The sequence below is a fragment of the Scyliorhinus canicula genome, chromosome 5, assembly GCF_902713615.1.
Source record: "Scyliorhinus canicula chromosome 5, sScyCan1.1, whole genome shotgun sequence".
Lineage (NCBI taxonomy): Eukaryota > Metazoa > Chordata > Chondrichthyes > Carcharhiniformes > Scyliorhinidae > Scyliorhinus > Scyliorhinus canicula.
Window position 1 is genome coordinate 57,475,071 of NC_052150.1, and position 26,201 is coordinate 57,501,271.

Consider the following 26,201-nt stretch of genomic DNA (forward strand, 5'->3'; position numbering starts at 1 on the left):
GTCTCCTGGCCCTGATGGAATGCATCCCAGAGTGCTAAAACAGATGGCTAGGGAAATTGCAGATGCACTAGTGATGATTTACCAAAATTCACTAGACTCTGGGGTGGTCCCGGTGGATCGGAAATTAGCAAACGTGACACCACTGTTTAAAAAAGGAGGTAGGCAGAGAGCAGGAAATTATAGGCCAGTGAGCTTAATGTCGGTAGTAGGGAAGATGCTGGAATCTATCATCAAGGAAGAAATAGTGAGGCATCTGGATGGAAATTGTCCCATTGGGCAGACACAGCATGGGTTCATAAAGGGCAGCTCATGCCTAACTAATTTAGTGGAATTTTTTGAGGACAGGGGAGCCAATGGATGTGGTATATCTGGATTTCCAGAAAGCCTTTGACAAGGTGCCACACAAAAGGTTGCTGCATAAGATAAAGATGCTTGGCATTAAGGTAAAGTAGTAGCATGGATAGAGGATTGGTTAATTAATAGAAAGCAAAGAGTGGGGATTAATGGGTGCTTCTCTGGTTGGCGATCAGTAGCTAGTGGTGCCACTCAGGGATCCGTGTTGGGCCCACAATTGTTCACAATCTACATAGATGATTTGGAGTTGGGGACCAAGGGCAATGTGTCCAAATTTGCAGATGACACTAAGATGAGTGGTAAAGCGAAAAGTGCAGACGATACTGGAAGTCTGCAGAGGGATTTGGATAGGTTAAGTGAATGGGCTAGGGTCTGGCAAATACAATGTTGACAAATGTGAGGTTATCCATTTTGGTAGGAATAACAGCAAACGGGATTATTATTTAAACAATAAAATATTAAAGCATGCTGCTGTGCAGAGATACCTGGGTGTGCTAGTCCATGAGTCACAGAAAGTTGGTTTACAGGTGCAACAGGTGATTAAGAAGGCAAATGGAATTTTGTCCTTCATTGCTAGGGGGATGGAGATTAAGACTAGGGAGGTTATGCTGCAATTGTATAAGGTGTTAGTGAGGCAACACCTGGAGTATTGTGTTCAGTTTTGGTCTCCTTACTTGAGAAAGGACGTCCTGGCACTGGAGGGTGTGCAGAGGAGATTCACGAGGTTAATCCCAGAGCTGAAGGGGTTGGATTTTTGAAGAAAAAAGGGATTAAGGGTTATGGTTTTCGGGCCGGAAAGTGGAGCTGAGTCCACAAAAGATCAGCCATGATCTAATTGACTGGTGGAGCAGGCTCGAGGGGCCAGATGACCTACTCCTGCTCCTAGTTCTTATGTTATTATGTTCAACCCTGCATCCTGTTCCTTTACACATCCAAAAGACTTAACAAATTCTTCAAACAGAAGCACATTAGATTTATATTATAGGGGGCAGCACTGTCGCATTGTGGATAGCACAATTGCTTCACAGCTCCAGGGTCCCAGGTTCGAATCTGGCGTGGGTCACTGTCTGTGCGGAGTCTGCACATCCTCCCCGTGTGTCCTCCGGTTTCCTCCCACAGTCCAAAGGTGTGCAGGTTAGGTGGATTGGCCATGATAAATTGCCCTTAGTGTCCAAAATTGCCCTTAGTGTTGGGTGGGGTTACTGTGTTATGGGGATAGGGTGGAGGTGTTGACCTTGCGTTGGGTGCTATTTCCAAGAGCCAGTGCAGACTCGATGGGCCGAATGGCCTCCATCTGCACTGTAAATTCTATGATAATCTATGATATTCAATACTGAGACCTTTTTACAATTCCGATTGCACCAAAGGTTTAAGAGATAGTCCTTCATGGCAGAGATCACCAGCAATGCAGCTCACAGCCACACCCAAGCCACACTCAAACTGAAACTAAAATTCCCAAAAGCAGAAGTGAGCTCAGCTCCCCCTCTGTGACATCACTTCAGTAATATGATCAGCCTCATTTCTTAAAGGTTCAGTTCATAAACATCCAATTCTTCAGGCACTCTCACATGACACCTCCCCCCAAGAAAAAAAAATAACCATCAACTTCAAGATGGTTTCATTTGTCACTTTTTCACCATCCACTAAGAAATGCACACAGTAAATATACGTTTTTGTTTTTTTTTTTAAAAACACACGCAAACAGGCATAATAATAAAGTCCATCTTTCCCGTTTTTCTTCCTCCAACTGAAAACCTTCACGATTGACAGACTCTTTGAACAAGAAAGTCTATGCACGATCCATCTATTCCTCGACTCCTCGGCATTTCTCTTTAGAATCAGATACTTTAGTTCAATCTGAACACAGAACCCCTTGCAATTCTCCAATACAGGAGCATTGGTGATGACAGCATTCAGGCAGTCAAATGCCTGTTGAAAGTCTCCTGTCCAGTGAAATTTTTACGTTTCCTCAGCAATTTCATCAGTGGAGTAACCACGCTACAAATCTTTTGCACAAAGGTTCGATCAAATTCATTCATGCTCAGAGATCGCATTATTTCCCTTCGTCTTGAGGGTATCGGAAACTCTTCAAAGAAAGTGATTCGGGCTTCTCCAAATTCACTTTCGGCTAGGTTCATCACCAAACCCACCTCCTGAAGTCGATCTAACAACTTCATACTATGTTTTAAATGTTCTTTCCATGTCTGGAAGTTGGAAATAAAAGCAGATTGTCAAACTTTCTCAATGCAATCCTTCAAACGTGGGATATGGTAAGAGTCCATTCTTGTAACTGTATTAACCTTTCTATAGTCCATACACAACTGTTGGGTACCATCTGGTTTAGGTACCATCACTACGGGTGAGCCCCATTGGCTGCAACCCACTTCAATTATGCCATTTTTAAGCATACTTTCAATCTCTCTGTTAACCTGTGCCAATTTTAAAGGATTAAGTCTATATGGATGTTGTTTGATAGGATCAGCATTTCCCACATCTACATCATGTATAACCATTTTAGTACTTTCCAATTTATCTCTCCAAACTTACCCATGTGGTATCAATAACTCTTTCAAATCAGTTTGTTTTTCCTCTGGAAGGTAACTTAACAATTCATCCCAATTTTCAAGAACATCCTCATTTTCCAATTTAATTTGAGGTATGTCAAATTCACAGTCATCTGGATTTGGTTCGTCACTTTGAGTTAGAATCATTAAAACCTCCTTTTTCTCTCCTTCCCTTTCAAAGTACCTTTTGAGCATATTCACATGACAGACTTGGTGGAGTCTTCCTTCTATCTGCTGTTTTTACCACATAATTCACCTCACTTAATTTCCTTTCAATCTGATATGGTCCACAAAACCTAGCTTTTAAAGGCTCACCTGCCACTGGTAACCACACTAAAACATAATTCCCACTGGCAAAACTACGAACTGTGGATTTCCTGTCTGCTACCCATTTCATCACATTTTATGCAACTTTCAAATGTTGTTGAGCCAATTCACCTGCTCTATTTAATCTTTCCCTAAAACTTGACACATAATCCAATAGTGTAATTTCCGATTTCTCGCCCACCAATTTTTCCTTAATCAATTTAAATGGTCCTCTCACCTCATGACCAAAAATTAGTTCAAAAGGACTAAATTTGGTAGACTCATTAGGTGCATCCCTAATTGCAAACAATACGAATGGGATTCCTTTATCCTAATCCTCTGGATAACCTTGAAAATACGCCCTCAACATTGTCTTTAATGTATGATGCCACCTTTCTAATGCTCCTTGCGATTCTGGATAGTACGCAGATGACTTAAATTGTTTTATTCCTGAGCTATCCGTAACTTCTTTGAATAACTTTGAAGTAAAATTCGATCCTTGATCTGATTGAATTTCTGTTGGTAGTCCATATCTAGTAAAGAATTTAAGTAACTCCTCCACAATCTTTTTAGCTGTAATATTACGTACTGAAATAGCCTCTGGAAACATAGTAGACACATCCATTATAGTCAAAAGATATTGATTCCAACTTTTTGTTTTAGGAAGCGGTCCTACACAATCAATTAGGACCCTCGGAAAAAGTTCCTCAAATGCTGGAATGGGTATTAAGGGTACTGGTTTTATCATAGAACATAGAACATAGAACAGTACAGCACAGAACAGGCCCTTCGGCCCTCAATGTTGTGCCGAGCCATGATCACCCCACTCAAACCCACGTATCCACCCTATACCCGTAACTCAACAACCCCCCCCCTTAACCTTACTTTTATTAGGACACTACGGGCAATTTAGCATGGCCAATCCACCTAACCCGCACATCTTTGGACTGTGGGAGGAAACCGGAGCACCCGGAGGAAACCCACGCACACAGGGGGAGGACGTGCAGACTCCACACAGACAGTGACCCAGCCGGGAATCGAACCTGGGACCCTGGAGCTGTGAAGCATTTATGCTAACCACCATGCTACCCTGCTGCCCCACTGCTTGAGGTTTCCCTATCACTTGACGTGTGACATAATTGACATAATTTAACTACATCTTTATGTAGTCCAGGCCAATAAAAATGTTTCTGGATTTTACTTGAGTTTTCCTTATTCCCAAATGACCTCCCACTGGTACCTCATGTGCAACTTGCAACACCTGCTTTCTATACCCTACCGGCAATACTACTTGATGAACATCTGCCCACTTTTCATCCGCCTACATATGTACAGGTCTCCATTTTCTTATCAAGACATCACTTTTACGGTAATAACACTCTGGTATACTCTCAGATTCCTCTTCCGTATATGCTTTTGATATATCCGTTTTAGTTCTACATTTTTCTGTTGCAACTGCGCCAATTTTCCTGAACAAAATATATCCGCCTCATCCTCTATCTGTTCTTGTTCTTTTTCAACCATCTGATCAAATGTCGTTTCTGATAATTGCACTTCACTCTTTGATTTCTCCTCTTGTCTTAACCTGTAACTTTGCGACCTTGTTACTACACAATCAGAAAAATCCCAGGATATTCGTCCTTCAACCCTTCAGTTGTCTGATTTTCCACTGGTTTATCAACCACAGTAGGCATCACTCCCACCTGCGATCCAGCTATATCATTACCCAAGATAAACTCTATTCCTGGACAAAATAGTTTATCTATTAGTCCTACTACCACCACACCATTCGTCACTGGACTTTCCAACCTTGACTTATATAAGGGAACGCTGCTCCTGTCACCCTGAATTCCACATATCACCACCTTTTCTGGCAACATTCTTCCCAAACTACATAATTCTGCATCTCTTCCCATTAAAGATTGACTAGCCCCTGTATCTCTTAAAATTGTGACTTCTTTACCTGCTCCTCCTGATGCACAGGAGTAAACCTTACCCACACAAGTAAATTCTTTAAAGACATCTGGCACCTTCTTAACAATTACTTCTTGACCATGCTGTCCAATCTTTTGCACCTCCTTCTCTTCACTTGGGATTTCCTTTACCACTCTAACAAATCCCACCGTCTTATCCTGTTTTACCACATCAGCCTTCCCAGTGATTTTCTTCAACCATCAACACTGTGACTTTACATGGCCTAGTTTATTACAGTGAAAACATTTGAAACTTTTAATTTCTATTCCACCCTCCTGGATTTATTTTTTAATCTGAGGTACACTCCCCTTATTATCTCCCATCAGATCACCTTTACAACTTCAGTATTTCTCATGTCCCCAGTTTCTATCCCTCACAGGCTGAAACTGATGACGGAAACCAATCTTTGATTTATGAACTAATTCATAAACATCTGCCATTTCTACTGCTAACCTCACAGTTTTAACCCTCTCCTCTTCCACATGAGTTCTCACTACATCAGGAATTGAATTTTTAAACTCCTCCAAAAGCATAATTTCTCTGATAGCTTCATAAGTTTGGTCGATTTTCTAAGCCCTTATCCACCTTTCAAAATTACTCTGTTTGAGCCTTTCAAACTCCATGTATGTTTGACCAAATTCTATCCTTGAATTTCTAAACCATTGTCTGTAAACTTCAGGCACTAGCTCATATGCACTAAAGATGGATTTCTTCATCTCCTCATACGTCCCAGATACCTCCTCCAGTAGTGATGAAAACACTTCACTAGCCCTACCTACCAGTTTTGTTTGAATCAGTAATACCCACATGTCCTGTGGCCATTGCATTTGTTGAGCTACCTTCTCAAGTGAGATGAAAAAGGCTTCTACCTCCTTCTCGTCAAACCTTGGCAATGCTTGGACATATTTAAATAGATCCCCACCGCGTCTTCGACTATGACGCTCTGTCTCATTATCCTCATCCATCTCCTCCAACTGTACGTGTCCCTTTACGTCTGCCAATTTTAACTGATATCCATGTTTCAGAGCCATTTTCCGAAGCTCAAACACTCTCTCTGTTTCCCTTTCCTCTCTATCTCTTTCTTTGTTTCTTTCTTCTCCTTTTCTTTTTCCTCTCTATCTCTATCTCTTTCTGTTTCTTTCATTGCATATTCAAGCCGCTTTAATTCTTTTTCATGTTCAACTTGCTTTAATTCTTTTTCATGTTCAAATTGCTTCATCTGCAACTGGACTTTTGTCATATCTAATGAGTCAGAATGTATCACAGGCAAACGTAAATGCACAGATACTGCGTTTATGTACCTCATCTTTTCGTATTTTGCTCCGCTGTGTTAACTGCAATGCTTTTGCCAAACCTAACAGTCTGTTTTTAGTCTCTGTCAGTAAGGTATCACATGTTACCATGTCCACCTCCAAAAACTTCTGAGCCTCTGAAAGAGCCATTGTTCACAACACTCTCCCCATTTAAACTAAAATACCATACCTGAAAAGCAACAATCCTTCACTGTCTTTAAGTTCACAAAAGCCAATCCAATAGATCGACTTTTATCCCGGATGCGCCCCCAATTGTTATGGGAGAGGTGTTTTCAGAACCCCAAAATGTATCATGGAGTTCAACCAACCCCCACCTTTAATGGATTGTTGCTTTTGAAGCACACGGCTTGTTCTCCAGTTGAAGTATTACAATAATGTACACATAGTTTTTTAAAAAAAACAATGTTTATTCCATGAACTCAAATTAACCTTTTAAATTAACATTGGATCTCTTAACACCCCTTACTTCAAAGATAACCCTGAAAATAATACAACACTACCTAATCCTGCAAACTGTTCCTTTCCACATCCAAAAGACTTAACAAATCCTTCAAACAGAAGCACATTGGATTTATATTCAATACTGAGACCGTTTTACAATTCCAATTTCACCAAAGGATTAAGAGATAGTCCATCACGGCAGAGATAAATGCTTCACAGCTCCAGGGTCCCAGGTTCGATTCCCGGCTGGGTCACTGTCTGTGTGGAGTCTGCACGTCCTCCCCCTGTGTGCGTGGGTTTCCTCCGGGTGCTCCGGTTTCCTCCCACAGTCCAAAGATGTGCGGGTTAGGTGGATTGGCCATGCTAAATTGCCCGTAGCGTCCTAATAAAAGTAAGGTTAAGGGGGGGTTGTTGGGTTACGGGTATAGGGTGGATACATGGGTTTGAGTAGGGTGATCATGGCTCGGCACAACATTGAGGGCCAAAGGGCCTATTCTGTGCTGTACTGTTCTATGTTCTACGTTCTATGTAAGATCACCAGCAATGCAGCTCACAGCCATACCCAAGCTTTCTTCAAACTGAAACTAAAACGCCCAAAAGCAGAAGTGAGCTCAGCTACCCCCCGCCCCCCCCCCCCCCCCCCCGTGACATCACTTCATTAAAAGATCCGCCTGATTTCTTAAAGGTACATTTCTTAAACATCTAATTCTTAAAGGTACTCTCACATGACAATGTTTCTATGTATCTCCCTTCATAAGACAATTCTGCCATCCCAGAGATTAATCTGGTGAAACTCTGTTCCACTCCCTGTACGACAGGTGTATCACTCCTTGGATATCTCAGAGGGATATGTAAACACTTTAGAACAGGTTGTTATTACTGGATTAGTGTTGAATAACGGAGTGTGGATTAATTTTTTCTTAAGGGCAGCACGGTAGCATTGTGGATGGCACAATTGCTTCACAGCTCCAGGGTCCCAGGTTCGATTTTGACTTGGGTCACTGTCTGTGTGGAGTCTGCACATCTTCCCTGTGTGTGCGTGGGTTTCCTCCGGGTACTCCGGTTTCCTCCCACAGTCCAAAGATGTCCAGGTTGGGTGAATTGTCCATGATAAATTGCCCTTCGTGTCCAAAATTCTATGATTAACCTAGGATAAAAGTTCGGCACAACATCGTGGGCCGAAGGGCCTGTTCTGTGCTGTATTTGTCTAATACTATCGAATACTCTAATTACAAGGAGGAAGTGTTAGGTGTGCTAAAAGGCATTAAGGCAGACAAATCCCCAGGGCCAGATGGCATCTATTCCAGATTTCTGAGGTAAACAAGAGATGAAATTGCTGGGCCTCTAGCAGAAATCTTTGTTTCCTCGTTGGCCACAGGTGAGATCCAAGAGGATTGGAGAATAGCCAATGTTGTCCCGTTATTTAAGAATGGTAGCCAGGATAACCAGGGTAACTATAGGCCAGTGAGCTTGACGTCAGTGATAATGAAATTGTTGGAAAAGATTCTCAGAGCTAGGATAAATGCACATTTGGAATTGAATGGTCTTATTGGCGACAGACAGCATGGTTTTGTACGAGGGAGGTCATGTATCACTAATTTAATTGAGTTTTTTGAGGTGACAAAAATGATTGACGAAGGAAGGGCTGTGGATGTTGTCTCCATGGACTTTAGTAAATCATTTTACAAGGTCCTTCATGGCAGGCTGGTACAAAAGATTAACTCACTTGGGGTCAGACATGAACTAACTAGATGGATTCAAAACTGGCTTGGCCATAGAAGACAGAGGGTAGCAGTGGAACGATGTTTTTCGAAATGGAGGTCTGTAACTAGCAGGGATCAGTGCTGGGACCTCTGCTGTTTGTAATATATATAAATGACATGGAAGAAAATGTAGCTTGTCTGATTAGCAAGTTTACGGATGATACTAAGGTTGCACAAGTTGCGGATAGTGATGAAGATTGTCAGAGAATGCAGCAGGATATAGAAAGACTGCAAATTTGGGCGGCGAAATGGCAGATGGAAGTTAACCTGGCCAAATGCGTTTTGGTAGATCCAATTCAGGTGGGAGCTATAAAATAAATGGCAGAACCATTAGACACAGAGACACACAGAGAGATCTGGGTGTGCAGATCCACAGATCCTTAAAAGTGGCAGCACAGGTGGAAATGGTGGTGAAGAAAGCATTTGGTCAGCTTGCCTTGGTAGGACGGGGTATCGAGTAAAAATGCTTGAAAATTATGTCACAGTTATATAGAATGTTGGTTCGGCCACATTTGGAATACTGTGTCCAATTCTGGTCACCGCACTACCAGAAGGACATGGAGGCTTTGGAGAGAGTACAGAAAAGGTTACCGGGATGTTACCTGGTATTAGCTATGAGGAGCGATTGTATAAACCTGGATTGTTCTCCCTAGAAAGACGGAGGATGAGGTGCAACCTGACAGGAGTTAACAAAATTCTGACGAGTATAGATAGGGTGAACAGTTGGAGGCTTTTTTCCAGGGCGGAAATGACAATTACAAGGGGCCACAAGTTCAAGGTGATAAGGGATAGGTTCAGTGGAGATGTGTGGCGTAATTCTTTTACACAGAGGGTGCTGATGGCCTGGAATGCACTGCCAAGTGAGGTGGTTGAGGTAGATATGTTAGCGACCTTTAAGACTTATCTGGATAGACACATGAACAGACTGGGTATAGAAGGATACTGGTGTTTGGTCTAGATAAGACACGCGATCGGCGCAGGCTTGGAGGGCCGAAGGGCCTGTTCCTGTGCCGCACTGTTCTTTTCTCTTTTGTTCTCGATTAGGGGACCAAAACTGTAAACTCTGGGGGAGATGCTCCGAACCACGGACTAAGTGCCCGCGCCGTCGTGAACACTGTCGCGTTTCACGACGGCGCGAATGGGCCCCCGCCACAACCAATTTACTGACTGAGAAGGGGCCAGCAGTGGCGCCACGAGAAATGCGGTGGGCGGTGCACAGGAACAGCAGCGTCATCACGCGGTGCCACGATGATGCCACGCTACGTATAAGGAAGTGCGCGAGGCAAACAGACACACCAGGGCCCGACATGGAAGAGGCTAATCGTGCCGCACCCCGCTTCCGGGACAGCGACCTGGAGGCACTTTTGGAGGCAGTGGAGGAGCGCAAGGCCATCCTCTACCCCCGTCGTGGACACCGACAGCCAAGCTGTACCGTGAGACGTGGATGGTGAGAGGTGGGGGCTGCAGTCAGCGCTGTGGGGCACATCCCCCGCACGGGAGAACAGTGCAGGAAGAAGCTGCTCGACCACACGAGGGCAGCAAGGGTAAGTACCCTGACACTTCCCCCCCCCCCCCCCCCCCCCCCCCCCCCCCGGCAACGCCCCCCCCTTGCCTATGGTGGGGAGGGGGGCTGCGGCCCCATGTTGCACCTGGCACACATGTGGAACCCCTCCCAGTGGGCAGGTACAGTGGCGTGGGTCGTAGTGTCCCCACCTTGTGATTATGTTTTATGTTGCGTTCATGGCAAGACAGCTCACAATTACAAGGAGCGTGCAAGAACCATAGGGGAACCTCCTCGGCTGTACCCCCTGACCATCTATGAGCAAAGGGCACTGCACCTTGCTGGTGGAGCCACCAGCCGGGAGGTAGCGCCGTGCCAGGTCGGAGGCGAAGCTCCTAGTGAGAATCCACTGTACGCATGCAGTCTGTAATCCCATCAGTGCCCCCACCACCCCCTCACATCCCACCGCCTGTAACTGCACCACCCCCAAGGTCCACACCGTCACACGACACTGCCTGACACTGCACCACCCCCCCACAGTCCACACCCTTACACCGCCTTCCCCCAATCCCTCACATACGACCACGCACGACTAACGAAACCTGCCTTCATATGTTATGCAGGGCCACACGAGCACCGCCGTGGAACTACCCGTTGACCATGCCGCCGTACAGCCCCAACCTCTTCCAGCCACAGTGTCGAACAGGACAGACGGGAAGGACCACAGTCAGGAGAGCCATCCTCTGAGGCCGGGACATCGAGGCCTGACGCACAGAGGACAGACAGAGACGTTAGGACAGACGATAATGACTCTTATGACAGTGTGACGGACGAGGAGGGGACAGCGAGCCCGGACAGTGACGCACAGAGGACGTTGCGGAATGCGAGGCACGGGGCACAGCACCTGGCATCGGCCATGGTCCCAAAACACCGGACCACGGTTCCACACAGGAGACAGAGCAGGGGACAGACGAGGACCTAGTGGCCGTGGCACTGCTGTGACCCACATCCTCCAACATCGCAGATACACTCACCCCGATTGGGCAAGTTAATGACGAGGCTTCTGGTTCACAGACTGGGGCGCACCACACAGCTGAACCGGTACAGCAGTTGGAGGTAGGAGCAGCCGAGGACTGGATGGTCGGATGGCAGGCCAGGCCCAACATCCAGCTGCTGCCCAGATGGCTCTCGGTTTCCTGACCATTCCAGGCCCACCCACAGACCTGATGCAATCGCCACCCCAGGGACCAGATGACAGGATGACGGCTGTCTTCCTGCAACTGCAGATGCAGCTGGAGGAGTCCATCTGCTTCCACGAGCAGGGAATGGTGCGGGTCATGGCTGCAACCCAGAGTGACACCGCAAAGGTGGCGTCCGCGACGGAGGCAATGGGGAAAACAGTTTTGGCCATGGGTCAGGTTCTTCAGGACTTGGGGCTTAATGCACACGCGTCATCCATGGCCCATGACAGGGTTGCCCTCTCACAGGTTGACCTCGATGAAGCCGTTCCCGCCGGTTGGGCAAATGGCGGAACGGCGTCGGACCGGCGTCGAGTGAAAAAATGGCGTGACCATCGATTCTCCCGGATGGCGCGGCATGAGAGAATCGCCCCCTGTACATTCAGTTAAGGTCTCACCAAGTCTATGCAACTGCAGCCTGACTTCTTTGCTCCTGTATTCAAATTCCCTTGCAATGAAGACCAACATACTATTTGCCTTCCTAATTGCTTGCTGCACCTGCATGCTAGTGACTCATGAACATGGACACCCAGGTCTCCTTGGACACTGGCATTTCCCAAACTCAAGAAATATTCTTCCTTTCCGTTTTTCTACCAATGTGAATAACTTCACATATATTCACATTATATTCTATCTGCCATGTTCTAACCCATTCACTTATCTTGTCCAAGTCCTCTTGCTGTTTCCTTGCATCCTCCTCTCAACTTACATTCCCATCCAGTTTAATATCATCAGCAAAGTTGGAAATAATACAATTGGTCCCCACATCCAAGTCATAGTGAACAGCTGCAACCCAGCACTGATCCTTGAGGTATCCCTCTGATTACAGCCTGCCATCCTGGTGGCGTCCGCGATGGAGCCATTTGTTCATTCCAACGCTCTTTTTTCTGTCTGTTAACCAATTCCCCACAGAATAGAATTCCTACAGTGCAGGAGGTGAACTTTTCGCCGATCGAGTCTGCACTGACCCTCAGAAAGAGCACCCTACCTCGGCCCACTCCTCCGCCCTATCCCTGCAACCTGCGCATTAATCATTGTCATTCCACCTCAATCCATACGAGTATATTTCCCAAATCTCATGCTCTCCATTTTTATTTACTAACCTCCTGTATGGGACATAGAACATAGAACATTGAACATACAGTGCAGAAGGAGGCCATTCGGCCCATTGACTCTGCACCGACCCACTTAAGCTATCACTTCCACCCTATCCCCATAACCCAATAACCCCTCCTAACCTTTTTGGTCACTCAGGGCAATTTATCATGGCCAATCTACCTAACCTGCACGTTGGAGGAAACCAGAGCACCCGGAGGAAACCCACGCAGACACGGGGGAGAACATGCAGGATCCGCACAGACAGTGACCCAGCAGGGAATCGAACCTGGGACCCTGGTGCTGTGAAGTCACAGTGCTAGCCACTTGTGCTACCGTGCTGCCCGTAATGACCTTATGAAAAGCCTTATGAAACTACATACTTAAAGCACTGTTTTAAAGCATTTGCAGGAACAGAGGGCTCCCGTGCACAGACCTTTGACGGTGAGAGGACATGCACTTGGAATATAGTGTTCAATTCTGGTCAACACGCCACCAGGAGGATTGTGGAGGCTTTGGAGAGGGTACAGAAGAGGTTTACCAGGATGTTGCCTGGTATGGAGGGCATTAGCTATGAGGAAAGGTTGGATAAACACGGTTTGTTCTCACTGTAAATACGGAGGTTGAGGAGCAACCTAATGGAAGTCTATAAAATGATGAGGGCATGGAGAGAGTGGATAGTCAGAAGCTTTTTCCCAGGATAGAGGGGTCAATTACTAGGGGACATAAGTTTAAGGTGCAAGTGGCAAAGTTTAGAGGAGATGTGCGAGGGAAGGTTTGGGCGGCTGAAGGGCCTGTTCATGTGCTGTACATTTTCTTGTTCTTTGTTCTTTATATGGAGAGAGTAGGCATTGAGTACAAAAGATGGTCAGTGATCCTGAACCTTTATAAAGCTCTTGTTAGACCACATTTAGAGCATTGTGTCCAGTTCTGGTCACCACACTTTAGGAAAAATGTGAATGTCTTTGAGAAGACGCAGAGGAGATTTACCAACGATGAAAGATTTTAGCTTCAAGGTTAGGTTGAAGAAGCTTGGTTGTTCTATGAGTAAAGGAGATTGGGGGAAGATTTGCAACTCACTGCCTACGAGGATGGTGGAAGCAGAGACAATCAATGACTTAAAAAGGAACATGGATGTGCACTTTAAGGCTACAGGGATAGCCTGGATTTGTCTACAGTCAATGGACTCAATGAGCTGAATGGCATCCTTCTGTGCTGTAATGACTCTCAAATGGAGCAAAGAGTAGCATTCACAGGATGTGTCTCAAATGTTAAAAGAGGATTTCACAACATTTACTTTTAAGGGTAATCCTAACAATCCCATGTTTATAGACATGGTTTTGGACTCCCTCAAGTGGAAATGTCGGTCAGAATTCTCTGTCGGCATTCACTTTTGCCGCTGACAATGAACTCCCACCAGCAGGGTTCGCAGCGATGTGGGGTGGTTTCAATTGGGAATCCCATTGACAAGCAGCAGGAAGAAGAATCCCACTGCCAGCGAACGGCGTGCCGCCAAGAAGCATGCGGCTAGGGGATCGGAAAATCAGGCCCATCTTCTCTACATCTGTCCTATCGAATCCTTTAGAATTTTAAATACTAGATTGCTCTCAGTATTCCTTCCTTTGGAGAAAAAAATTCCCAACCTGTTAAGTCTTCCCATACCATCTAAGTTCTATGTCATCCACGTTTTTATTTTGCATTTTAAGTACTTCTGGTTCCTTTTTACAATATGAAGGGCAGAATTGTACACAGTACACTGAAGGGTGGTCCATATACATTTAACACAATTTTTCTGCTTTTAAGTGCTGTTTTTCAGATCTGCATGTACAAATAATGGTAGAGCGAATCGTGTCCTTTGCAACTCGATTTTGCATTGAGACAATTTCACTGAATAGAATTGAGGGAGATTCTCGCTTTGTCTAACACAGGGGTGGGCAAACTACGCCCCGCGGGCCGCATGCGGCCCGCCAAAGGTATTTCTGCGGCCCACCAAGTCATTAAAAAAAATATATATTTTTTTTTTAAATTTTTTTTTTAAAGTTAATGGGGGGGGCTGTTGGGTTACTTACTGGTATAGGGTGGATACGTTGACTTGAGTAGGGTGATCATTGCTCGACACAACGTCGAGGGCTGAAGGGCCTGTTCTGTGCTGTTCTATGTTCTATATGAGGCGCCCAGAATCATAACCGGGTGAAGTAATTATTTTACTTAATATACTATGCGGCCCTTTGTGAATTGTGAATTTCTGAATGTGGCCCTTGCACGGAAAAGTTTGCCCACCCCTGGTCTAACACTACTTTTTTCTCTTTGATTGTTTTTTGATAGTTCAGGACTGCATACTGGAGAAAGTGGAACAAAAGCAGAAAAAAGCAATACACCCAACATTCGGCAGGTGCCAACGGTAGTGGTTGAGTACGATGATGACAAAGAAAATGTGCCTAGTGAATCAGATTATGAGGATACTTTCAGTATGAATGGGGAAGAGGATGAGGAGGATGATGGTGATAATGATGATGATGATGATGATGAAGATAGTTTTTTCACAAGTATGAACAAGTAATATTAAGATATTAATGCCTGAATTTGAAAACACTAGAGAAAATCAGAATTGATGGTCTCAATCTATGTGTCTTTGAGGCTTGCGGATTGCATGATCCGTTATCAATAATTTTACTGAAAAGATAGACATGTTGCCAAAGCTTTCTGTATTGCACTCCTCAGGCAAACACAACATAGAACATAGAACATACAGGGTAGAAGGAAGCCATTCGGCCCATCGAGTAGTCTGCACCACCCACTTAAGCCCTCACTTCCACCCTATCCCCTAACCCAAAACCCCTCCTAACCTTTTTTTTTGGACATTAAGGGTAATTTAGCATGGCCAATCCACCTAACTGCATGTCTTTGGATCGTGGGAGGAAACCGGAGCACCCAGAGGAAACCCACACAGACACAGGGAGAACGTGCAGACTCCGCACCAACAGCGACCTAGCGGGGAATCGAACTGGGACCCTGGCGCTGTGAAGCCACAGTGCTAACCACTTGTGCTATCGTGCTGCCCGCAAGGATGCCAAATTTCAAACAATCAGAATAATTTATACTGCAGACAGGGACCAATTTACCATGAAACATATCGTGCCATGGATGGAGGTCCCCAAATGATAGGGGAGGCCCAAAATTAATGCATTTCAAATTAACATTCTTTACTGGTTTGCCAATCAGTAGGTGGATTGTCCATGTGATTTCTAAGCTTTACAATCTGGCAGTTCCAAGACTCTAAGCTTGGTCTGTTCTGAAGTAGGTGCTCACAGCTCGTGTTAATGGGAACACTAGAAGTGGTCTCCAAATCGTTGGGATAAAGAAGTTAATAAATCAGCAGGATTGTCATTCCAGACCCCTTAAATCTCACAGTCTTCTGGATCTTGTAGGTGCTTTCAGCTTCCCCATCCCTTTGGTGAGTTGGAGGGTTCCTGAAGTCCACTGCTGCCCCTCGAGGATCCTTGCTGCTGACTGAAGGCTGGTGAGTCCCCTCACCTCCAACCCAAGTGACCTATTCACAATGATCCCTAGGCTGATGCTCTGTGTTTTTAGAGAACTTTTGGCTTCCATTTCTTTCCACAGGCAGACCATTTTTCACCAGATCCAAAACCTGTTGACAGTTGATGGTCGGTAGTAGTTTTCTGTGCAAATAGAAGGGTATTTCTGTGTGGCACAGTAATTGGCAAGATTCTTGTAAGCTGAGCTGTCCTGAAACATCATGAAAAATGCAAACTCACAGCACGCAGCTGGCGGACCACCTTATAGCTGCAGGAACCCTTTCTTCTCATTAAGCCTTTGATACGTCGACAATTAACCTCATTTTCAATGCGGAGTTGACACAATCCAAGGAACATTGGCTAGGAACAGTTAGGAAATTTGCAGCAAGGTGCTCCAGGGTACAGGTAAACTGTTCCAAGACATCATCAACCATTTGTAAGGTTGCATTTTCCCTTGTAATGCGATCTTGCAATATATTTGCAGCAAAGGTTTATAGCTGGCGCTGGTCTATATTTTAACTTTGTATTTAGTCAGTTCAAAGCACAGGACAATCTGATCATTAAACGGAATTCCTTTCAAGTCGGAAATGTTCATTGACATAACTCCAATTTGAAGTTTTTTGGAAAAAGCAGGGGTGAGGCATTTCTGCAGTATCCCTATGGATTGTTGCAATGGCACGTACCAGTTACAATCACCCTGATGCAACGAGAGATATTACAGCCACCAATTAAGTGATTGACACACAAATATTTCAGGAAATGTCAGTACCAAGAAGAGGATTCAGATAACATCACGCCCACTACCGAGCATAAAGGAAGATGGTTGTGGTTATTGGAGGTTAGTCATCTCATTCCCAAATCAACACTGCAGGAATTCCTAAGTGTATTTTCCTCGGCCCAACCATCTTCAGCTGCTTCATCAATGACCGTCCTTCCAACATAAGGTTAGAGTGGGGATGTTCGCTGATCATGGCTCAATGTTCAGCTCCATTCGTGATCCTCAGAAGCATTCTATGTCCAAATGCAGCAAGACCTGGACAATATCCAGGCTTGGACTGACAAGTGCCAGGCAATGACCATCCCAAGTAAGAGAGAATTAAGTCATTACTATCACTGAATCCCCCACTATCAACATCTTGGAGCTTACTATTGTCCAAAAATTGACTAACCATAACTGTGAATACAAGAGCAAGTCACAGACGAGGAATCCTGCAGCGAGTAACTCAACTCCTGACTCTCCAAGCCTGTTTACAATTTACAAGACACAAATTAGGAGTGTGATAGAATATTGCCCACTTGCGTGGATGAATGTAGCTCCAACAAAACTCAAGAAGCTCAACACTACCAGGAAAAAGTAGTCCGTTTGATAGCCACCCCTTCCACAAATATTTACTCCCTCCACCACCGATGCACAGTAGCAGCAGTGTGTACTATCTACAAGATGCACTGCAGGAATTTACCAAGGCTCCTTAGAGCCTGGAAGGACAAGGATAGCAAATACATGGGAACACCATCATAGAACATAGAACATAGAACAGTACAGCACAGAACAGGCCCTTCGGCCCTCGATGTTGTGCCGAGCAATGATCACCCTACTCAAACCCACGTATCCACCCTATACCCGTAACCCAACAATCCCCCCATTAACCTTACACTACGGGCAATTTAGCATGGCCAATCCACCTAACCCGCACATCTTTGGACTGTGGGAGGAAACCGGAGCACCCGGAGGAAACCCACGCACACACGGGGAGGACGTGCAGACTCCACACAGACAGTGACCCAGCCGGGAATCGAACCTGGGACCCTGGAGCTGTGAAGCATTTATGCTAACCACCATGCTACCGTGCTGCCCACCTGGAAGCTTCCCTCCAAGCCATTCACCATCCTGAATTGGAAACTTTAACCAATCACTGTTTGTCGATGTACCATTGTCAATGTTCTCTGTTGATTATTCTTCTTGTCTACTGTGGTGATCTCTACCACTTTATATATGTGTGTGCTTGCATTAGGGGATGTATGACAGTACCTGTATTACAGGTTTTCCGGTAAGCCCCTGCCAGCTATCTCCTCCCACAGGGAGCAGTATAAATATTCATAAGTTTCCCTGAGATGCCATTCTACAGCTGCAGCTGAAGGAATAGCATCTCACTGTAATAATGCCTCTCTTGTACCGTATCAAGTCTTTTGTGTGTAATTGTTAGCGCCACAGTTTATTACAGTGAGATTTTCCAACATCATGGACATTAGAATCAAGCTTGATCGCCTGCAGCTGGATCCGCAGTCGCCACACACACTGGCTGGCAGTTTTCGAGGCCTACATCTCCTCAGCAGACCCTGCACCATCGGAGGATCAGAAGGTACAACTCCCTATACTCAAGGCTGAGCTCCAGCGTGTTCTCGCTGATTCAGGATGCGCCTACCTATGCCCAGGCCATGGAACTGCTCAAAGAGAATTACGCTCAGTCAATGAACACTCTGTTTGCGAGACATGTACTCGCCACTCGCGTTCAAAAACCAGGTGAGTCGATTGAGGACTTCTGGCGGGCCCTTATCCGTCTAGTATGGGACTGCGACTGCCAGGCCGTCTCGGCCATGGAACATTCGAATCTACTCATGCGGGATGCATTTGTAATGGATATTGCATCGGGCCCCATCCGGCAACGACTGCTGGAATCTTGCGTTCTCGATCTTGCAGCAACAAAAACCTTAGCGCTCTCAATGACGGCCGCTTCCCGTAATGTGCAATCCTACCCCGCCAGCCGCACGGCCCAACCATCCTACCCCTCGTGGACCCTGCAACCGACCCCCCCCCCCCCCCCCCCCCCCGACTGGGGCCGCTCCTGCGCAGTGTGCCTGCACTGCTCACCACACCACGCACCCTGGGGGTCCCCGCTGCTACTCCTGCGGTCAGCAGAAGCATCCCCGCCAGCGCTGCCCGGCCCGCTCCGCGACCTGCAAATCTTGTGGCAAGAAAGGCTACTTTGCTGCGGTGTGTCAGTCCCGCGCAGTTGCCGCAATCGCGCCCGAACTACCCCCCTCGCCGCAGCCGATCGCGCAATGACCCTGCCGTCCGCTGCCCCCGGGACCACGTGCGATCAGTGGGCGCCATCTTTCGCCGCCCCCGCCATGTGCGCACCATGGGCGCCACCATCTTCACCCTCCGACTCCATGTGCGTTCCATGGTCGCCGCCATCTTGCCCCGCCCCGCAACGTGCACCCCATGGTCGTCGCCATCTTGCCCCGCCCCCGCAACGTGCACTGCATGGGCGCCGCCATCTTCTTCCCGCAGGTACTCCAAACGCCGCCATTTTGTCCTCCCTCGGAACGGGACCACGGGACCTGGGTCGCAGCCGCTACTCAACGGACCCATCGGACTCTTCGGTCGATCGCCCGCTACTCGCCTACATGACGCTCGACCAATCCCGTCCTCGCAACCTGGCCACCGCTTCTACGACGGTGCTTGTCGACGGCCACGCAACCTCCTGCCTCATCGACTCCGGGAGCACAGACAGTTTCATCCATCCGGACACGGTAAGGCGCTGCTCCCTCACGGTCCATCCCGCCAACTAGCGGATCTCCCTGGCCTCCGGATCCCACTTTGTCCCGATCCGGGGCTTCTGTCTGGTTAAACTCACCGTACAGGGGGTTGAATTCAACCGTTTCCGCCTGTACGTTCTCCCCAACCTCTGTGCGACACTTTTACTGGGCCTGGACTTCCAATGTAACCTCCAGAGCCTCACCCTCAAATTCGGCGGACCCGGATCTCTCCTCACCGTTTGCGGTCTCACGACCCTCAAGGTTGACCCTCCCCCTTTGCCAATCTGACTGCAGATTGCAAGCCCGTTGCCACCAGGAGCAGACGGTACAGCACCCAGGACAAGACCTTCATCAGGTCCGAAGTCCAGCGGCTGCTTCAGGAGGGTATTATCGAGGTCAGCAATAGCCCCTGGAGAGCCCAAGTGGTGGTGGTTAAAACTGGGGAGAAACACAGGATGGTCGTGGACTATAGCCAGACCATCAACCGGTACATGCAGCTCGATGCGTACCCCCTCCCTCGCATATCTGATATGGTCAACCAGATTGCACAGTACCGGGTCTTCTCGACAATTGACCTGAAATCCGCCTACCACCAGTTCCCCATCCGTAAATCGGACCGTCCCTACACTGCCTTCGAGGTGGACGGTTGACTGTATCAATTTCTTTGGGTTCCCTTCGGCGTCACTAACGGGGTCTCGGTATTTCAGCGACAAATGGTTGACCAGTACGGACTGCAGGCCACGTTTCCATACTTAGACAATGTCACCATCTGCGGCCGCGACCAACAGGGCCATGACGCCAACCTTGCTAAATTTCTCCACACCGCATCTCTCCTCAACCTCACTTATAACAAGGAGAAGTGCGTGTTCCGCACAGACCGCTTAGCCATCCTCGGCTACATAGTCCAAAACGGACTACTGGGGCCCAATCCCGACTGCATGCGTCCCCTCATGGAGTTTCCACTGCCCCAAGGCTCTCAAACGCTGCCTGGGGCTCTTTTCTTACTACGCCCAGTGGGTCCCACAATATGTGGACAAGGCCCGCCTCACGGCCGAGGCACAACAGGCCTTCACTCATATTCGCTCAGACATAGCCAAGGCCGGGATGCATGCAGTAGACGAGACACTGCCCTTCCAAGTAGAGAGCGAAGCTTCAGATGTCGCCCTTGCCGCCACTCTAAACCAGGCAGGCAGACCCGTGGCATTCTTTTCCCGCACCCTCCATGCCTCTGAAATCCGACACTCCTCTGTTGAGAAGGAGTCCCAGGCAATCGTTGAAGCTGTGCGACACTGGAGGCATTACCTGGCCGGCAGGAGATTCACGCTCCTCACTGACCAACGGTCGGTAGCCTTCATGTTTAACAACACGCAGCGGGGCAAGATCAAAATCGACAAAATCTTGCAGTGGAGAATCGAGCTCTCCACCTATAATTACGAGATCTTGTATCGCCCCAGCAAGCTCAACGAACCCCCAGACGCCCTCTCCCGAGGTACATGTGCCAGCGCACAAGTGAACCAGCTCCGTGCCTTGCACGAGAGCCTTTGCCATCCGGGGGTCACTCGGTTGTACCATCTGGTCAAAGCCCGCAATCTGCCCTACTCCGTCGAGGAAGTACGGACAGTCACCAGAGACTGCCAGGTCTGTGCGGAGTGCAAGCCGCACTTCTACCGGTCAGACCGCGCGCGCCTGGTGAAAGCGTCCCGCCCCTTTGAACGCCTTAAAGGGCCCCTCCCCTCCACCGACCGCAACACCTATATCCTTAGTGTGATCGATGAATTATCTAGGTTCCCCTTCGCCATCCCATGTCCGGATATGACGTCTGCCACCATCATATAGGCCCTTGATTCCATATTCTCTCTTTTCGGTTTCCCCGACTATATCCACAGTGACAGGGGATCCTCGTTCATGAGTGATGAGCTGCGTCAGTTCCTGCTCAGCAGGGGTATTGCCTCCGGCAGGACGACCAGCTACAACCCCCGGGGAAACGGGCAGGTAGAGAGGGAGAATGGGACGGTAGGGGGGGCCGTCCAGCTGGCCCTACGGTCCAGGAACCTCCCAGCCGCTCGCTGGCAGCAGGTCCTCCCTGACGCGTTCCATTCCATTTGGTCACTGCTGTGCACCGCAACTAACAATACACCCCATGAACGTGTTTTTGCTTTCCCTAGGAAGTCTAAGTTGCTCCCGACTTGGCTCGCTGCTCTAGGGCCAGTCCTTCTTCGTAGGCATGTCAGGCATCACAAGGCAGACCCTCTGGTGGACAAGGCACGCCTGCTGCACGCGAACCCACAGTATGCCTACGTGGAGTTCCCCGACGGCAGCCAGGATACAGTCTTGCTCAGGAACCTGGCTCCCTCGGGTGCCGATCCCATGCCCACACTCCTCCCTCCCCCATGCGCCACTCTCCTTTTCCCCGGCGCCCCCGAATTCAGCCCCACCAGGTCCATCCCTCGTTCCCCTGCCCACACTAGAGGACATGGAAGATTTTGGCTCGCTCCCGGAGTCATCCCGCCACTGGCCAGCACCAACACCACCAGCACCTACGCTGTCGTCGCCAACACCGCCTGTGCAGATGTTGCCACCACTGCTGCGTCGCTCGCAACGGAACGTCCGACCGCCGGTCTGACTCAACCTGTGACGGGCACAGGGTTGCCCGATGGACTCTTGGTTCCTTTTCCACCCCCCCCCCCCTCTGTAAATAGATCACGTTTATGTATTATAGTTTCGCGTTACCCCCGCCGGACTCATTTTTTACAGGGGGTGAATGTGGTGATCTCTACCACTTTATATATGTGTGTGCTTGCATTAGGGGATGTATGACAGTACCTGTATTACATGTAATCCGGTAACCCCTGCCGGCTAGCTCCACCCCCAGGGAACAGTATAAATATTCATAAGTTTCCCTGCGATGCCATTCTCCAGCTGCAGCCGAAGGAATAGCATCTCACTGTAATAAAGCCTCTCTTGTACCATATTAAGTCTTTTGTGTGCAACTGTTAGAGCCACATCTACTATGTACGTACTGTGTACATTCCCTCGGCCGCAGAAAAATACTTTTCGCTGTACTTCGGTACATGTGACAATAAATCAAATCAAAATCAAATACATTGTAGTTCCTTCGCTGCCACTGGGTCAAACTCCTGGAACTCCATCCCTAAGAGCACTGTGGATGTACCGACAGCATATGGATTGCAGCAGTTCAAGAAGGCAGCTCAAGGGCAATTGGGAAGGCAGTGAATGTTGGCCTCGCCAGCGAAGCTCACATCCTTCGAATGAATGTTTGAAAAACTTGAAATCCATTAATAGCCTGAGTTTAGATGTAATTAATACCATCTGCGTATTAATTATTCAACTCCTAGTCAATCAGGGTCAACTTGCCAACCAATCAGCATCCTGTTCTCCAGTAGTATAAATTGTCATGATCAGTTGAAATTTGGTATACTTGTGTTTGTCCAGATGAGTCCAAGATAGAAAGCTTCAATAAAATGTATCTCTTTTCAGCAATATTCAAGTTCTGTTCGATCAATCGTTATCTTTATTCAGAATTTTAAAAAATATTTTAATAAAGATAGGATGCTTTACGAATTGTTTTTATATGTGATTTTCAAAAAAACTTGCAGAAAATGTCACCTTAAAAATAAATGTTGGCTTATTGGTTTCTCACTGTTTTTTTTTCACTGAATATTTCATATAAAGTAAGAACGCCCAAGATTCATCCATGATTGTGCTGAGTTACTTGATCTCAGCTGAAGCAACCATTGTCATTGGCCTCCTGACTATGGCTAGGGACGGGTGGCCAACCTGGAATGCCCATTTTGTATCACCTGGTGAAGTGTGAATGCACAGCCAATACATGAAGATATCATCAGGCTTGCCAACGAAGCCTCCTGCAAACTGCTGACAGTCTGGGCTTGCCCATGTAGTAATAATAATAATCTTTATTATTGTCAAAGTAGGCTCACTGCCTAAAGTTACTGTGAAAATCCCCAAGTCGCCACACTCTGGTATCTGGTCGGGTCCATAATAATCACATTAATAATCTTTATTATTATCACAAGTAAGCCTACATTAACACCGCAATGAAGTTACTGTGAAAAGCCCCCAGTCGCCACACTCTGGCATCTGGTCGGGTCCATAATAGTCACATTAATAATCTTTATTATTATCACAAGTAAGCCTACATTAACACTGCAATGAAGTTACTGTGAAAATCCCCTCGTCGCCACACTCTGGCGTCTGTTCGGGTACATAATAATCCTAATAATAATCTTTATTATTATCACAAGTAGGCTTACATTAACACCGCAATGAAGTTACTGTGAAAATCCCCCAGTCGCCACACTCTGGCGCCTGTTCGGGTACACAGAGGGAGAATTCAGAATGTCCAATTCACCTAACAAGCACGTCTTTCAGAACTTGTGGGAGGAAACCAGAGCACCCAGAGGAAACCCACGCAGACACAGGGAGAACGTGCAGATGCTGCACAGACAGTGAACCAAACCGGGATTCGAACCTGGGACCCTAGTGCTGTGAAGCAACAGTGCTAACCACTGTGCTATAACCACTTAGATAAGGTTTTGAGAGCAACTGGTGCCCATAGTCCGACAAGGAGAAAATTGCTTTATGAGGGGAAGAAACTGGTAGAAAAAAAAGGTGAAGAAACTAGTTGAAGACGAAGTTGTTGGTTATCTAACCATAATAATGAGTAAATTCTTATTGTGCCTCAAGTTTTGTTAGATTTGCTTAACTTGCCACATCCCACTTCATTTCCTTTAATTTCTTTCAGGTTCATTAGCATTAAAAGTTTGTAGGAAAGACTCTTTGGCAATAAAATTGAGCAACAGGCCATCAAAACGGGAGCTGGAGGAGAAGAACATCATTCCAATGCAGACAGATGAGGAGAGACTTGAAATGAGGCAACAAATTGGAACAAAGCTGACAAGGTTGGTTATAAAAAGTCCATAGCTTGTATTTAGAATGCATTTATTTCGTAAATACATGAACCTTGCCTCTCCTAGTTTTATGTAATTTATATTTTTAAGCCTTACTGCTGGTATTAGTTAGCTACTGTTACTCAAACTTTTGCAGAATTTTGATACTAGCAAAGCTCACTACTCCGATGGCAATTACAGCCTAAAATATTGCATAGCTGTAGAACTACCAATACTTTAGTGGTAATGAGTTTGTGTAAGTATCAGAGATTTGAAAGCTAATTTTAACAATTCCAACAAAGCAAAAACTAGACAGGCGGGCAATTAAAATGGCCAGCATGACTTACCCTCTCAAATTCTACTGTCGACCTACAGTTACAATCTTAAATGGTGCTGTATTCTCCAATTTTGAGACTAAGTGCTGATGCTGGAGTGGGAACAGTGGAAACGGCGCAACAGCTGCACCGATTCAACAACCCTAAATGGGCTAGCACCATCGCCATGTGGAACGCAACTAGTTCCATGCAAAACGGAGACGGATTAGCCGGGTCCGTGATTGGCTCACATGAACTTCCCACACCCCAGCTGCACTTAAATGATCCATCCCCCCACACACCGTCACAGTTAACAAGATGGCTGGGAAGAAAGCAGCGCCATGGTTCAGGGACGCTGAGCTGGAGACCCTCCTGGACGCCGTGGAGGAGAGGTGGATGACTCTGTACCCCGGCCTGGGAGGAATGCCGCCAGAGACCTCTGTTCACCGTGCCTTGGCGCAGGTGACAGGGGTGGTCAGCGCCATGGGCAATGTCGTTCGGACTGGCCAGCAGTGCCGGAAGAAACTACACGACCTGCTCAGGGTGGACAGGGTGATTTGGCACACATGTGTCCCACACACACCCGTAGCTCTCCCCCCCCTCCCTTCGGGGACGGCCGAACCCCCACCCTGCCCCACATGCCAACGCCCATGCCAATCACCATGGCAGGGTGCCCTGGCCACTGATGCCATCATTTACCCAACTCCTGGACTGCATGTGTTGAACGTCTAACAGTGTCGTTGTTTGTGTTTGCCCCTCCCCACAGAAGAAGGCCGCATACAACCGTCGGGTGCGGGAGATGACCGGAGATGGACCACCAGACCTGTGTACCTCACCATGCCCGAGCAGAGGGTGTTGGACGTGGTCTGCGGTCCGGAAGAAAGGGAGGTCACCAAGGTGGAGGTCGGTGGTGGGCGATCAAGTGAAACCCTGCTTAGTCGCAGATCCCCGTGACACACATGTGAATACCCCTCAGCCCACACACACCCTCAGCCCATACAGACCCTCACCCCTGCTGTACCTTCTGAACCAGTGTGTCTTTAACCCGCATATGGTGGACAAATGACCACACAAGTTGTTTAAAATGATAATAGTTTATTAAACACACACATAGAGTTAACACACATACAAGTTGCACTCTAAGCTCACATGCAAGAAAGACTCTAGCTTCACATCCAGGTGACTGGCATGTACAGAGCAGATGTGGCCTTATCTGGAATCCGTTGTCTGGCAGTGCTGGATGTCTGTTGCTGGAGGTCTGCATCCCCGGCTCTGGTCCCTCTGTGGATGACGTGGATGGTCCCCTCCTTGGCTGGTGAAGGTATCACCGTTGT

At 47.3% G+C, this 26,201-nt stretch overlaps 1 protein-coding gene across 9 annotated transcripts in view; it reads left to right on the forward strand.

Annotated features, from left to right (window-relative positions):
* The window catches only part of phactr1 (phosphatase and actin regulator 1), a 707,078-nt gene that overhangs the window by 527,543 nt on the left and 153,334 nt on the right, over positions 1-26,201 (forward strand). For all 9 annotated transcript variants that reach the window (XM_038797119.1, XM_038797115.1, XM_038797116.1 and 6 more), the window contains 2 exons: positions 14,875-15,095; positions 24,409-24,565. In XM_038797119.1, the coding sequence (XP_038653047.1) occupies positions 14,875-15,095; positions 24,409-24,565 (378 nt within the window). The remainder of the gene's footprint in view (positions 1-14,874; positions 15,096-24,408; positions 24,566-26,201) is intronic.